The following is a 15,612-nucleotide window of genomic DNA, read 5'->3' on the forward strand; positions in this document are numbered from 1 at the left end:
TATCCACTTGTGTATACAAGCCTTCTTGAGTCACCTTGTTCTCTGAGCCTAAATTCATCAACTCATCAACTTCCTCATAAAGGGTCGGTGTCCCCACTGGTAAACTTATTCTTTTCAAAGCAGCAGCTGCCTGATCTGTAGGAACTTTGGGTGTGCTTTCTGGGACTGAATCACTCAGTTTGTCTGTGAAAAGTGGTCCATCAGTGACGGAGCCGCTGGCGACAGAATCAGTATCACTCACACCAGGGGAGATGCTAAAGAAATCAGAGGAAGAAGATGCTTCACCTGGCACAAACCTTAGGTCTGGTACGGAAATACTGCGCCGATAGGCCAGCTTCTTCCCCTGCTTGCCAGGCGTCTTCTTAGCTGGCTTCTTCAGTCTTACAAACTTAGTTTTCAGGCGCAAGTTCTCCAAGAAGGTGTTTTTCTTGACTTCCATCTTAAGTGATACCTTTCAGATAAAAAAGAAAGATTCTTTGTGTTACATGTGTATGGGACTAATAAAATGGAGCAAGATGTCCTATGTACATTAGACTCAGTCCATGGAAATGACATAACAACTACAGCCAGGTGGCCACTGATGATAGCTATAAACACACTTTTAAAAAACAAAAATGTTTGCTACACAAAAACATAAAACTTCTGGACATTCTATCCTATTCTATTTTTTATAAAGGCACAATTCAATCTATTGAGACTGAATCGTTCTACATGGTGTCTCTACAGAAGGTGACAATGTACAGTATGTCAAGATGTAGCATCACAGTGGCAGCGCAACAGAGGATTTGTCACCACACAAAGATAATAGAAAAAATGTCTCTATTGTTTTTCTGCCATCTGAATTAGTGTCACACCCAGCAGTACCTACTTCTGCCAAATCTTCTGTCTAGACCAACATTTTTGTGTTATAAAACACAAAAAAGTACTACCTACCAACAACCACACGTGTATCAGCCAAACCAAAAAAGGTACATTATCATAAACAAATCTTACCCATAGTGCTAAAGCCTAATCTCTGATCTCAAACATTTATGAATAAACTACTTCACCTAAATGATTCTACATGGTATTATTATATTCTCCTGGATTGTTCCAGTATAATTCAGACAAAGAAAACATCATACTATACCTGTCTAGTCGACCTCTGCTCAACAGCTCGACAAAGCCACACACTGAGACTAACCGAGAGCAGCAATAAAGTCCCAGAGGCAGCTCAACCATCCTAACTATGATGAAAAATAGGAAGTGTTTCAAACACAACATGTAGTTAGTGCACTCTCCTACTTGAAGACAAGTGATTGGCCAAACTGGGTGAAACAAGCCATACCAGTCCCACAGGGTGAGTTTCAATGACTATGAGAATGCCATAGTCGGGTGTTGAGTCCTGCCCAAGCCTTCTGTAATGGATGGAGGTACATACAGTATGACTTATGTGGGATTGGAAAAAAATCTGACTACAAATTTGAGTATATTAGGACGCTGTAGCAATAGATTAAATACACACTGAAACGATGATGAAACAGTTGCTCACAGAATACAGCAGGCTGAACAGCCTGTTTATGCCTGCCTATCAGTCTGTTTATTGTTGATTTGAATATTTGACTATTTATTTGCATTTGTGAGGCTATTTGTCTGTTTTAAGATCAGCATGCATTACACTTCCTCTAATATGAGTTCTCTCATAGGTCCAAGTATTTGGAGAGAAAAAAACTTAATGCCATAATCTAGTCTAATTCTACAATACAACTGTCCTTCTTATCTGTTCAAAACACAAAATACTGCCGATGGATTCCACAACATGACTGAGCATATGAAACGTTCGTCTTATCTCATCCCTGATCTCCAGCACAGATCTGGCACTCAGCGGCTGCCTTGTCATACCAAACTCCATTTCTTTCACACAGCCCCATATTTGTTTACAGTGGAACATGGTTTAGCCTAAGCTCGTCAGAAGTAAGCATTTGTGTTTGCAAAGTATAAACTATAGCTTTCTGTCCACACATAGAAGCCAATGCAACAGACCCACTGGTGTTCACTCTCTTTCTCCTTGTCTGTGCCTAACAGTGGAGACTATATGACAACAGATGTGTTTGAGTCTGGACTGAGTCATGTTCAATATTTGCTAATGTCTTAAGGAGATCAGACCCACATGAAAGAACCCCAACTTGGCTCCCAGTTGAAAGGCAGGGCTGGGGATCTGAACAGGGCAAGCCCCAATGGCAGGTGGCCTGTCGCCCTTCTTCTCACACAACTCAAACAGCCCAAAACCCTGCTTGGTTACTCTACACATGCACACTGGAACTGTTCCAGCTGCAGCACAGCTGGTCTGAAGGACTGGGAGGCCAGGAACATGTACTTTGGGACAAATATACTGAGTGATGCACAGGCAAGCCTTCACTGAAAACAACCAAAGAGGTTGTCAACTAAGCAGTTTGTCTGGCATTGGTTTGTTTTGCTATTCAATTTGATTCATTTAAATGTTTTATTTATATATACTGTAAGAATAGCAATTCCACAATGAAGAAAATGCAAATGCAAGTCCAGTATTCAAAATTCAATCAAGCAAACACTTGTAAGTAGTAAAATGTACTTTTGTACTAAATGTTAAAGTGCTTCAACTGAATTAGGCTACTTTGTATAACTGTAACTGTAACATGTCTTGAGTTTCCACAATAGAAATGCATCAAATTTTAAGAACACGTGCTATTGTTTTGGACGTGAAAACCACTGTTTAGAAATGTATTACTGCCTTCAAATAAATGGAGTGAAAAGTAAAATTATTTCTCCATAAAATGCAGGGGAGTTAACGTTAACTTAGCTCACAACCACAAGTTTACTTCTAGTTTGATGTAACTTTATGCCTAACTAACGTTATGACATTTCTCACCATTTATTTCAAGATACATTTTACCGTATTTACATTATGTTACCAATTTTTGTGTTTTTTTGTTGTTGTTGTTGTTGTTGCTGCTGTTTTAAAAGAGATAAAACTCACCCTATTCAGATTAAAAACACACCTGCCCTATCACAACTTTAAAAACGCCCACTAACAGGTTGAACCAACGGTTAGCTAAATATTACTTAAGTTGGCTACCGTTGTTTAAAGTTATGTTCTAATATTTCCAGTTGGTGTGAACTGCTGGCTTCGGGGATTTACCAACTTACCTTTACCTTAGCTAACGCAAGCTGGACCCTACAGCCTGCACCCCAAAGTAATGTGTAATGTATTGTATTACATTGCCTCCTGCTGGCCGTAGGTCGTCTTGCAAAACTGTTCTAATCAAGAAATATCACTAGATGTCACCTGTGAAAAACTTTGGTCTCAACTGTATGTTGATTGCATGTAATCTGTAAGCATTCATATACTATACAATCCAAAAAGAAAAAACATCTGATCAGTTCATAGTAATATGATGCAATAAACTGTATGAAGCAGTTAAAATTAGCTCCACTACGACCAGATACAACATTAAAAAGCTGCTTACATGTTAATGCAATAGTAGGCTGTAATCCAAAATTTATATGAAAACTGTTGTTTTTACAGAGTAGTATTGGGCTACTACTTCAATTTATGTAAGGGATCTGAGTACTTCTCCCACCCCTGTGAATCTGGTGATTTCACTGAAAGAGTATGTAAGCCAATTTTCTTAAATAAAATCAGTGAGATGAAGATAAGCATCTGTTCAGTTTGTATCACTGTGTGGTAGACGGCAATGGCATGCAGTCAATAAAATGAAAATGCAAGAATAGAATAGACATGGAGTTCAGATTGAGCATACACTGAGGTGTTTAATAAAGTTGACAGTTTCTACTGTTTGGGACTTCACAGGAGAACAAATTCTATGTAAGAGTTGTTTACTTCATTTTATACAGAATAAGAGAGATAACCTAAATTACACATTAAAAGCCAATATTTGTACTTTTGTGAAGAATACAAATTTTGTACAACAATATCTAGCATAGTATCTTAATTGTTTAATAAAAAGTTCACTTGAATATTTATTGTATGATGAAAATAAAATAACACATTCAAGGGAAACAAAATGTAGATTAACTTAAAATCTCTTTCGATTTTGAAACAAATAATTTCATTATTGGCAACAAAGTCCAGCTTGTGCCACCAAACGGTCTGAGCGCTCAAACCGAAAACAGCTTCTTTAGTTAAGTGAACTATCAACTACAAACACTTACCAAACACATAGTTCTGTTTATAAAAGCCATGAAGCAAAGCAGTGTACTGTTACACAGCAAAGTGAAGAGAGTCCTCTACAAAGGTTCATTGATTACCCTTTTCTTTCACATTCATCAGTTGTGCACAATTTGGCAGAGCAAAGTGTATCACAGTGCATTCACCGTGCATTCTCTTGTGTGAGTCTTTTCTGAGAAGAGGCAGATCTGGTCAAGTTTAAATGATATCTGAATTGTCTTTTCTGTTTTTACAGAGAGAAAATAAAAATAAAAATGGCTGAATTTGTCTTTGGGATAAGGCATTTCCTAACTGTGCATATACTGTAGATAGAGAAACTACAAAATTCCCTGATATGTTATCAAGTGCTGAAGTATGTGCTCAACTACGAGGTGGCGCTGCCAAGAGGGGCAGGCAATTTTTGTCATTTATTATTGCTATTTTCACCAGCTGTGTTAAACTGGATTACATTATGGATTACTACACGTTATGTAAAATATGTTTAGCAATGCATATGAATATGAAGAGATTGCCCCGGGGTATCCAAATCAAAGCTTTTAATAAAATGCATTATATGTAACTTGTAGTCCAGCAACCTCCAGCTGTGGCACTTCAGGATAAGAGGCAACGGTCATCTCCCAGATGCCCTTCTTACCAACGCTTTGTGGACTAAATATGGCCTGTAATGACATCATATTCCGTATATGTCAGGTGAATTGGGAATAAAACTGCATAGATCTTTTACGGGTGTGTTTCTGAGAACTACCATGGAGTTTGACGATGGGGAACAGAAACCTCAGGAACACACACAAGAGGTGTGCCGGCGAATGCACAGCGATGCCTTTCTCGTACAGCAAACTTCTCATACAAATGTGTGCAGTCCAGCAGTGAGATTAAAGTCAATGACATTGAGTTGTTGTCACAAATTAGCTGCTGAATTATTTGCTTCCGTGATGATGAAGAAGAAAACAAGTCACAGCCCCCTTTCCCCCCTTCTGTCGCCGCCCGGTGCGCTGACACAAGCATCACCTTTCGCGTACATGACTTCAGCACCTTCATATTTTCACTTTTCTGGCTCCTAAGGTTCCTTAACCTATAGTACCCTTACTAGTAACAGTAGCATTGGTATAAGATACAATTTCTGGGGCCAATTAAGGAAACACATGAGTATTTTTGTACATCATTATGACAGACATTTCCAGTAGACTGCGATATTTACAACCACATACGAGCACAGGCATTATCAGTTTTGTGTGAAGGTCGGCAGCCACTTTCTGTCTTCTGCTTTAATTCAATGAACCAGTAACAGGATAGTGGAAAGGGCTTGAGAGACGGCATGTCTTTCAGTTGAGCTACATGCAGTAACAATAGATAATTCTTCAGTGTGGGGCCGGGACCTTGGGTTTGAATGTTGGCAGTGTATTCAGCAGCTGCTGGTATACAACTAACATAAGCTTAACACAATAGGAGGGAAGAAACCTTATTTCCCCTAGCCTTGTGATCATCCTTCACAAATATGAAAATAGTGGAACTTCAACCTCACAGCATTGTTAAAACAATGTCTTCAGGACAAAACAGTCACCACTAATAAAGAGAGAAAAAATAAAAAAATTTACCTTCTGAAACAAAAACACATGGGAGGTTCTGCTGATCATTCAATTTAGAAGAGATTACAGTAAAATTAACAAAATAGCAAATATTGAGCAGTGAATGATCTACTTTTTAAGGGTCTACTCTTGTAAACTTGGCTGTAATCCACAAAAATATACTTTTCTTGAAAACGGTGATCGCACAGTACATTCAGTATGTGCTCACACCCTGGTGGTATATATTAAAGTTGCTATTTACACAACAAAATAAAAGGTTTGGCTCAAATGTTCAATTATACAAACAGAACAGCAAAATGTTCATGGCTTTAGAATATCAATTCAAGATCTGGTTTACATGACTTTACACGGTTTGCAATAAAGCACAATAAAAAATAAAACTATGATGAACGAAATGGTGCATTTGAGTGAATTGTTAGGAAACCATAGCAACTGTACAAAACAACACAAAAAGAACAGCTTTGGCTTATATTACTGATGAACTGTTACACAAACGTGAACATGTTTATTTTCACACCAGTTCAACTGGACAGGTTCGCATTATCTTAATTGCACACTTATATATCCTACTCTATTAAATTATAAAATGAATTGGATGTCATTATTGCAATAAATTCTGTTATTTCATTTTGACCTTCAACAGTATGGTTTCATTTATTCACTAAAGTAGTCTCAAATGTTGCAATTATTTATTGTGTGATCAAAATTCCTGTGTAGTATTTATTAACTCTGTCTGTATTTCCTGATAAACAGAATACATAAGTTAGAAGAGGCCACTTGAGATAAAGTCTTGTATGGTTACAGTTCTTGCAGTGAACATAATATGTAAGGGCCCTCAGCCTGAAAGCAACACAACGCTCTCTGATTGCAACTTGCAAGCACAGCAATACAGCAACTACATGTAAGTGTCTGACTAGACCAGTGAATACAATAATCTACCGCCTATTTTTAAACAATTTTCTCTGAACATCTTTTTTCTGCAAACACCATCTAAATTGCACCAAGTACCTGATACCACCTGCCTGTGCATATAATTCAGTCCAGCTAACTGAGATTTGTTTTAATCTTACTGGATCAGCTTGAGAATTTACTTTAGATATGTCCTGACACGTCTTTTAACATTTTCCACTCAGTCTTACAAATTGAAATGGAGTTGGATAATAGTATCATAACAAAAGCTCTAAGGACCCTTGCTCTTTCTTTTATCTCCATGTCTAACCCCTCCCTCTCTCTGACTGGCTGGTGACTGGAGGCGTGATCGGGGCTCTTTATGTCACCCATGTGTCCATGCGCAAGCGCTTGACCGAGGGGCTCTCCCTGTCCTCAGAGCCAGCAGGGGGTCTTCCCAGCCCCAGCGGGGAGTGGAAGTCTGGCCGGTGGTCCTCACGATCGCTCCCGTCATAAGAGCTACAGGAGGAGCTGAGGCTGTCGGCAGGTGAACGTCCCAGAACTTCGTGTCGGCTGGACCCTTGATGCGGCTGTTGAGGAGGGAAGCCAGAGGGGGTGACACGCTCCCGTGGCGGCGAAATGGGCTCGGACTTGATGTTTATGCTCTGGCTGGTGTTGATGGAGAGGTTGGAGCCCTGAGGTAGGTGACCTCCACCACTGTAGAGGAGATAAATATGACATGTTGTGTTCAGTCTAAAAATGAGACAACAAGTGCGAGGTGCAACAATGTGAAAAGCCAGGAATATGTAGATGTGTGATTCAGCATGATATCACAAAGCATAGTGGGTGTTGCTTTTATGTGAGGGCATCTGGAGAGTGTGCCTATGTTTTGGGTAGTGTGTTACTCACACCAAAGAATTAAGAGCTGCCTGGCCCAGTTGATGCTGTTGCCATGCCGACATGGAGCCCAGTGAGAGCCCGGGAGAGCTGAAGCCCTGCAGGGAAGAGATCTCTGCACTGCTCAGGGAGAACTCTGTAAAAACAACAGCAGCCACACACAGTGAGAACTCACTCACATTTCAGCTACAACACTGTGTGCCACTGAGAAAAGAGCAGGAACCAACAGCGTGTAGTACAACAGTCACGGCTGAGGCGGTTGTTTTCAGTCTGAGGGGAGAGCAAGACCGGACTCACCAGCAGGGTTGTAGGAGGTGGGCATGCCTGAGTAGACCAGGCCAGGCTGTGGGGGTAAGCTCGGGGTGGTGACGGACACTACTGGAGTGGCCAGTGGCTGGGTGGACTGAGAGCTGCTTATCCTCTGGGTGTTCTGCAAAACACAAAAGCAATAGAAAATGCATAAGCCCAAAATACAACACACTTTCATACTAAACAACGTACAAATTGTTTTATAACGAAGTTACATTACATAAGTTTTAAGTTGGTATTACCTATTCATATTGTGGTAATAAGGGATTTGAATGTAATAATAAAAGCTGCCACTAGGTGGTGGTATAGCTTTATTCATATCTCTGATTCATAACTCATTGACAAATATGTCCAAAAAAAAGGATAAAAACAGGATAAAATATTCAATAAGTGATGTTGCGGATTTTCTTCCAGATATAGTTATATTAAAATTATATGTACATATAAAACAAACATACATAGATATACGTAAATGTATCACAGATATTGTTGCCGTGGGCTTAAAAATAATTAGGTAGATTTTAGTAATCATAACAACTAATTCATTTCTTCCATCAATTTTAAGTGGACAACTGACCGATGTAGTCAGTGCAGAAATTACAAGAGCAGACATGCAGCTACAGGCAAAACAAATTATTGATAAGATTTCCCACAATCGGCTTAATGAGTTATACTTTGTTAGACTTGAAAAAGAACAATGTCATAGGGATAGTGAGGGGAGGAAGAGCCCTCCCCTTCAACAGCATCTGTTACCCACACATCCAGAGTGCGAGAAATCACAGTGAGTCTAGTGATCCATTTTATAATCAAATAAACAACTCTTAACTGAGAAGGTGCAAAAGGATAATGCAAATGACACATTTCAATTCCCAGAGTGACGCACAGTAAAGCCCCAGTGGTTTTTAGTACAATGACTGGCATGCAGTCCACTCAAACACACCTACACAGCATGGTGTGGTCATGCAGCAAACTACACCGCGAGCTACAAATGCACACACCCCAACTACACTAATCAAACGCATACATAGTTTTGAACAATACTATAACAAATCTTCATGAACATAATGCAACAAACATATGTGCAGCTGCCAGCGGTTACGTTTGAAGCAGCATAGCACCGTTATGTAGTTGATGGCTTCCTTGCATTGTTCCAACACTCTCCAGCCAAATGACTTCACCAAACACCAAGTGTCTCACAGAATGATATCATTTAAGATGATGTAATCTTCTCTTCCTTAGAAAAAGTACAAATTATTTATATTTTTACCCGACACTTTTTTAATTCCAAAAACTTTTCAGATTGTGTCTACAACTTAATGGTATAAAAAAAGTGTGCTCTCTCGCTCTCTCACACGCACACACACACACACACACTCCTGGCTAAATATGACTAACGTTGACGTGTTGGGAATGGAGGAGCCAATTTAACAGGCTGAGGCAATTTTCACAGGCCAAACCCAAAAAACATGCAGTGACAAAACATTTTTTTAAATGTATTATTGCTGGCAGTCCTGAGAGCCAATCTCCTGTTTGAGCACGGTCTTTTAGTCTATCATGTGTGATTACCGGAAGCATGTTCACATTTCAGCCATTTGCCCAGGCATTTGTCAAAACTCACCAAATCCATTTCCTCCTCCTCCGACTGCCCACAACAGAAGAAAAGAAGAGAGGCAGTGTTATAGAAAAGAAGCAGAGTGACTGTAAATCACTCTGGAAAATAGTGCCAGCTATCCATACTTTACAGTAGAAGGGACAATAAGGTACATAAAAGTGTAGATGACATCTGTAGTCGTTGTAAAATCACACTCATTTTACGTCTAAAGTCTGTTGTTATTCTTGTTATTGGTGCCCTGATAAACTTTATTTAGCATTCAATTACGTGGCCACAATCTTCCAGCAATGTGTGGATGTTGGGCTATAACGCTATAACATTATCTTGTTAATGATGACGACAAAGCAGTCGAATCCTGGACAAAGGTTCTCAACACTGCATTCATCAGAAATTACATGAAGTTTCTTCCCAACAAAGTGCTGTATATTTCAAACCCTCCCTGTGCTGACAGAGGTACCAGAACCCAATCTTCCATCTTTTCTGTGCTGTGGGACATACTGCGACCAGGCTAGGGCTGTCTTAATACCCACACTCAATCAATAGCGGCAGGAAGACACGACAAGGGCGACAAGATATTATCTGGCTCACACCCTGGGCCCCTGATTAAGTCTTCATCTACACTCTGTCACACTGAGATGTGATTAATTTAATACCATTATGGCCTAATGACAGGCTGTCTGCAGACCTGCCACAGCCAGCAACCTCCACAGCCTCTGCCATTCTAAAAAGCTTCATTGGCTCAGACAGAACAGAACCTTCCTCCCGCCACAGCCTAACCTGTTTCAGACCTCTTACAGCACAACCTGTCCTGCTCTACCGATTCCACATGCCAACACACAGTTGTTTAAACACTGCTCCAGGCTAGTTGAGGCTCCGAAAAGGAGGAGCACCCACAGTAACCCAAGGTTTATTTACCAAACACAATCCTTTTCCTGGAGTGGCTCCGGTTGCTGACAACACCAGCAACACGCAAAGTTGGAAATAGTATATTTGCTGGCCTGTGTCTGAAAATCCCCCACTTAATAGTATTTTGAATGTTGATTTATGACCGAGAGAGGGAAGTTTAGCCTCAGGTGTTTACTGTGGTCAGAGGGCTCTGCACCATCATTATTATATTAGAGAAAGCTTCTCATTTAAATGTGAATAATTGAGAGAGAGTTAAGACACATGAGCTGCCAATCCTTGGCTAGGTCCACACTCTAATGGATTATAATGGTGATCTAAGAAGAAGACAGCACAAGAGGAACGGTGCTCACATGTGGTCTGCACACTGTGAGTAAGTCCAGATTGAGACACTAAATAAAGCTCTGGTCTGCCCTGCAGCAGTCATACTTAAAGGTCCTTTAGCTGGCCATACTTGTGTGCAGTGGTGTGCTCTGTACTCACCAGTGGGGGCATCATCCCTTTGCTAGATGGAGGGATAACCACCCTTAGGTCTGGCTTGCGGCTTCCCATTCCCATGTTCCCTCCAGGGGGTGGTGGAGACTTGGTGGGCATGACTTTACCCAGGCCATTGCCGCTGGGTGTGCTGAGGACGCCCGGAGAGCCCCTGGGGTTAACAAAACCATTTCCTGCAGAGGTACACAGCAACAGAAACACATCATCAAACCATGGACTGTGACTGACAACACTCCCAGTCATCAAGCAAACCTCTCCCACAGTGTTGTTTTCCTGCTGCAGCACGCAGTGTTAAGTGTTTCCAACCCTCTGGGAAGTTTTAATAGACTTGGATAATTATCCTGCACATTTACAAAAATAAAACGTCCATTTCAAAATTGATGAGCCTTTTATTTTTATTGTGAATGATTACATCAAAGTCAATTCTTTGCATCTTGGGATGAGGAGCAGTTCACTGACAAATGTACTGTGACTGCTTAAAAGAAATAGCCGAAGCCATTACAGTTGAGTTGATTCTCTCGATGTTGTTTTTACACTGTGCACAAAAAACATAGCAAAGTACTAAGCTCTCCCTTGAACATTCACACCTTGATGTCCGTGGTCGTTAGTCATTTCCTTTTTCAAAGAGCGAGTACTTCACATTTAAGGAACTCCCACCCTCCTCACTCCCACTCTATCGCTGGACAACTGTCTCATGCAAAGTGTTTATATTATCAGTGGGTGCGGATAGATTTTGTAAATTCACTAAGAAATTCACTTTCTACTTTTCTGTGTCTCGTATAAGTGTTACAGACTTACAGGAACAGTTTTTAACACTTGTCTGTGTAGATTCATAGTACAGTTTTCAATTACTTTACAATATTATTGAACCATAGTAGCTGGTATAACCATAGTTACCAGCTACGCTCTTCCATGTAGTTCCTTTTTAATATACCCCAGATTTTGACAGAACTGTGTTTTCCTACTATGCACCTTGTGCAAGGAATAATGTGCAAACAAATCTGAAACTAGACACATTTATTTCCACTGATGAATTTAAGGGCATCATAAAGAATGTGGTGATAGAGGTATGTAGTTGTTTATCCTGAGAGGCCAATGTGTTTGAAAAGCTGTTCTTTGTTTTATTGTGGATTTTGTACATCATGTTGCATTTTAATATGTTGTGTTTCTGTACATTGGCCAGTTCTCTCTTGTAAAAGAGATTTTTGACCTCAGTGGGACTTCCTGGTAAAACAATGTGTTATGAGTATTTTTGTGACTTAGCTCACAAAAATAAGAATTTAAATGAAACTATAAAATAATTTATTGTTAAAATACTATAAACTCTCTTCACCTAGTATTCTACAAACTGCTGCATTTAAAAACAATACAGGTTTCAAAAAAACATTATTTCTTCCTGGTTTTGTCGAGGTAAAGTACTTTTTTTTCAATTTTAAAATACTGAATGACTCATCTAAACAAGGTCTGCAGTAGGATTCTGAAGATTCCACACAAATCCACTCTAATAAAAATGGAGAAGTGAATTGTTATGAAAAACTTCCTAACCAAACAACAGTAATATTTCAAGTGCACTTGTATTTTAAATGGAATTTACTTTAAGCAGTTCTAAGTAAAAACTATAACTTTAAAATACATATTGTATATGCTGAAATCCTAAAAACGGGGAAGAAAGAATGAATAGTATCTTGCAATGCATCAACAGATCAGTAACACTTCAACAAGTTGCTGACTTCTCCATTGTGTTCAGTGTATCCCAGTGAAACACAAAGTGTGCACACAACAAGTAGCCTCTTGGGTAAGAACATAATGGAACAATAGCCCCTCTGACTACAGATAAGGACAGCAACAATTCACGGTCAAATAAACAGTTATGAAGCCGACAATAGTATCACACAGCTGAATCAACAGTATATACAAGCAGCTATCGCTATCAGCTCTGGCTTTGATCATACAAGACTTGGCTACTGCAAGAAAACAATGTTTACAGAATTAGCAGAATAAATGTCCAAGGCCCTAAAAATAGAAAACCCGATTAAAAGCAGTGAAGATGTCAGTGAGTGGGAATGAGATGTTAGTGAAACTAGAATTGCATGTAAAGGAATGTGCAAAATGGCAAGAAAATAAGAGCTTTCTGATAAAAATCAGTGAGCTGTGATGTTTTAACGGACAGAGTTTGTTCATTTTCATTTCTGTGTGATGCCAAACATTTGGCCCATCCATCATGGGATTACAAGACACCACTGTACTGGTAACACATATACATAACTAAAAGAAAAGATCAATTACACCATTGTATATATATATGTACCTTGAGATAACATATTGTAATGCAAAACTGAATAAATTGATGTAAGGAAAACAGATATATAACATACATACTGATTCATCGATGTCGGCTTTTTAACCTTCATACCACCAAGAATAATAAACACAATTAAATCGACCAAATTGCATTGGGCATAAGGCTGTTGCTGTTTTTGTAAGGTTATAAAACAAATGGTGCTCATTTAGCTTTAGCTCTTTGTCCACTTCTATACCAATGTATGCAGGGCTGATTTGCCCTGCATTGCCAGTGCATCGCAGGGCAAATACAGACACCCAGTGCTGTATTAACTGGCTAATTTAGACTTGGATTAACCCACCTGACTTGCACATCTTTGGAATGTGCCCCTGATTATGACTTCAGATGTCTGATGATGAGTAAATTCCACACTTCTTTCAAATAATTGCCAAGAAGGGAGCACATGTCTGAACAAATACTTAAACCACAACAGTAATTCTGAGCCAAGGTAACAGCCACAAGTTAAGACCCAGCCTTTCAGCAGGGACATTTCAGAGGGCTTTTCTGATGTCTGCCCTCATTCCATATTCAGACTTCTCTGACAGACCGGTTGTGCCAATAAATCCTTTCTGGCTGAAACCTGTGCATGTTGATAGCTGTTTGGTTTCAGTTCATTGTCCTGAATTATTAACACGATCTGGGAATGGAGCATTACATAAGGCCTTGTGTTTACAACTTAAACATTCTGTTTTCATTTTAAGGTCGGGGGAAAGAAAACGTGGTGACCTATTGTGCCGATCACCAAACACACGTCAGGTTCAGGCAAAAGAGAAAATGTCTTGGTGAGAAGAAATAATAGATGTGAATCAAGGCCTCCAAAAACAGTTTTCTAATAATAGATGCCATGCACAGTCCTATTGTTTTGTCTCAGAAAACCAAGACCAGGCAGGATGTGCAGAGGGTGACTGAAGGCAGATGGCAACCAGGTAAATAATTGTTCTTGTCCCCCACTCTTTTCCTAAAAACGGTAGACTATAGAAAAACTGACAGATGGTTCACATTATTGTTATTTTCTACACAGCATGGGAATGATTCATCATCATCCTCCAACCTTGAATACATGTTTCACATTCAATTAACCCCAGCATGAAGAAATGAAAGGTTACAATAAATTTTTTTATGAAAATAAAATTTGCACAAACATGGTACAACTACAGTACTATTTATTCCATTACCTGATGTGATCTGCTGAACACAACATACCCTGTACTTGTGTTTCATGAGCTTGTAATGCTCCAATATTAATGAAGGGATATGTACAGCTTGCAGACATTGCACATAAAAGAGAGCACACTTTGAAATCCTCGCTGCTCACCACAACTTTCATTCTTAATGCTCAGCAGTCAAGGACCAGAGCTTGCAATTAGGTGTAATTGTATGAGTTGTTGAGAGATCTATTATGGAACTGCACACTGTATAAAATGAGACTTGTTAGATGGTGTTTCTGAAGGCGTAGTAGCTGTAGAGCCATTATCCAAACCAAAGACTAGACAAGAACAACAACAGATGGCTTATTTTAGAAAGAACAACAGACAATTGTCTCACCAATAATGTTCACTGTGACATTAACATATGCATGCTTGCAAGTCAGGCAATTTTCAGCTAATGAGTAAATAATAACTCCTCCACACAGTTAAAACAGCTGCCCGTCACCAACAGGGACAAATAGGTTGTGAGGAAAATAATTTACTTCTTCTATTTGTCTTTTGTAAAAAAAAATTTAAAATAATGCATGAAATCTTTTCTCTGTGATGACACCATCGAACAGAAGAGAAGATATCGCACGGCCCATCTTCCATCTGGCCACTATGAAAGACTTCTGCTGTGGTCATAGCTGCTACTTGTGAAAAATCAGAGCTATGTGAGGAATGGTCATCTGACAGCAGGGCTGGAGAGGTTTCTCCTCCCTGTAGTCTCTGCTGTTCTACACACTTGGTACAAACAACAGCTGCAGCATGTGCCCACTGTGCCAAACGCTGACGCCCCCTGGAAGAGAATCCTAACTCTACCCCAACCCGGTGGCACACCCCAGACTTACCCAGCACTCTCTTTAAAATGCTGACTGTAAACCAATCCAAGGTGATCTTCATATTTTCTAATGAATATCTACCCAAATATCCCACTGTAAGCCTATAGTCTTATGTTCTGCCACACGCTATGAACATTAAATGCCATACAATTTTGTAATACCATACTGCATTTAATCAGAAATCCTATATGGAGTACAGCAAGCTAAGTGTCAAGGAAAGAGTTAAACTCCACCTGCCTCCGCCTCTCACACAGCACATTGCAGCCATGACAGGCTGTCCGGTCATTGTGTACTGAGGACTTAGTGGGATGTCATGGCCCGAATACCTACAGGGTTATGCTGGTC

At 39.7% G+C, this 15,612-nt stretch overlaps 1 protein-coding gene across 6 annotated transcripts in view; it reads right to left on the reverse strand.

The window, feature by feature from the left end:
* Positions 1–3,763: 3,763 nt before the first annotated feature.
* The window catches only part of mef2aa (myocyte enhancer factor 2aa), a 64,594-nt gene continuing 52,745 nt past the window's right edge, over positions 3,764–15,612 (reverse strand). For 4 of the 6 annotated variants that reach the window (XM_038705368.1, XM_038705373.1, XM_038705367.1 and 1 more), the window contains 5 exons: positions 10,886–11,070; positions 9,506–9,529; positions 7,876–8,008; positions 7,591–7,714; positions 3,764–7,398 (listed from right to left, as the gene is read on the reverse strand). In XM_038705368.1, the coding sequence (XP_038561296.1) occupies positions 7,062–7,398; positions 7,591–7,714; positions 7,876–8,008; positions 9,506–9,529; positions 10,886–11,070 (803 nt within the window). In that variant the 3' untranslated portion in view covers positions 3,764–7,061. The remainder of the gene's footprint in view (positions 7,399–7,590; positions 7,715–7,875; positions 8,009–9,505; positions 9,530–10,885; positions 11,071–15,612) is intronic. The other 2 variants (XM_038705370.1, XM_038705372.1) reach the window with 1 other exon arrangement.

The sequence above is a fragment of the Micropterus salmoides genome, unplaced genomic scaffold (genome assembly GCF_014851395.1).
Source record: "Micropterus salmoides isolate LMB-PRFRI ecotype aquatic unplaced genomic scaffold, ASM1485139v1 Ms_hic_scaffold_8, whole genome shotgun sequence".
NCBI lineage: Eukaryota > Metazoa > Chordata > Actinopteri > Centrarchiformes > Centrarchidae > Micropterus > Micropterus salmoides.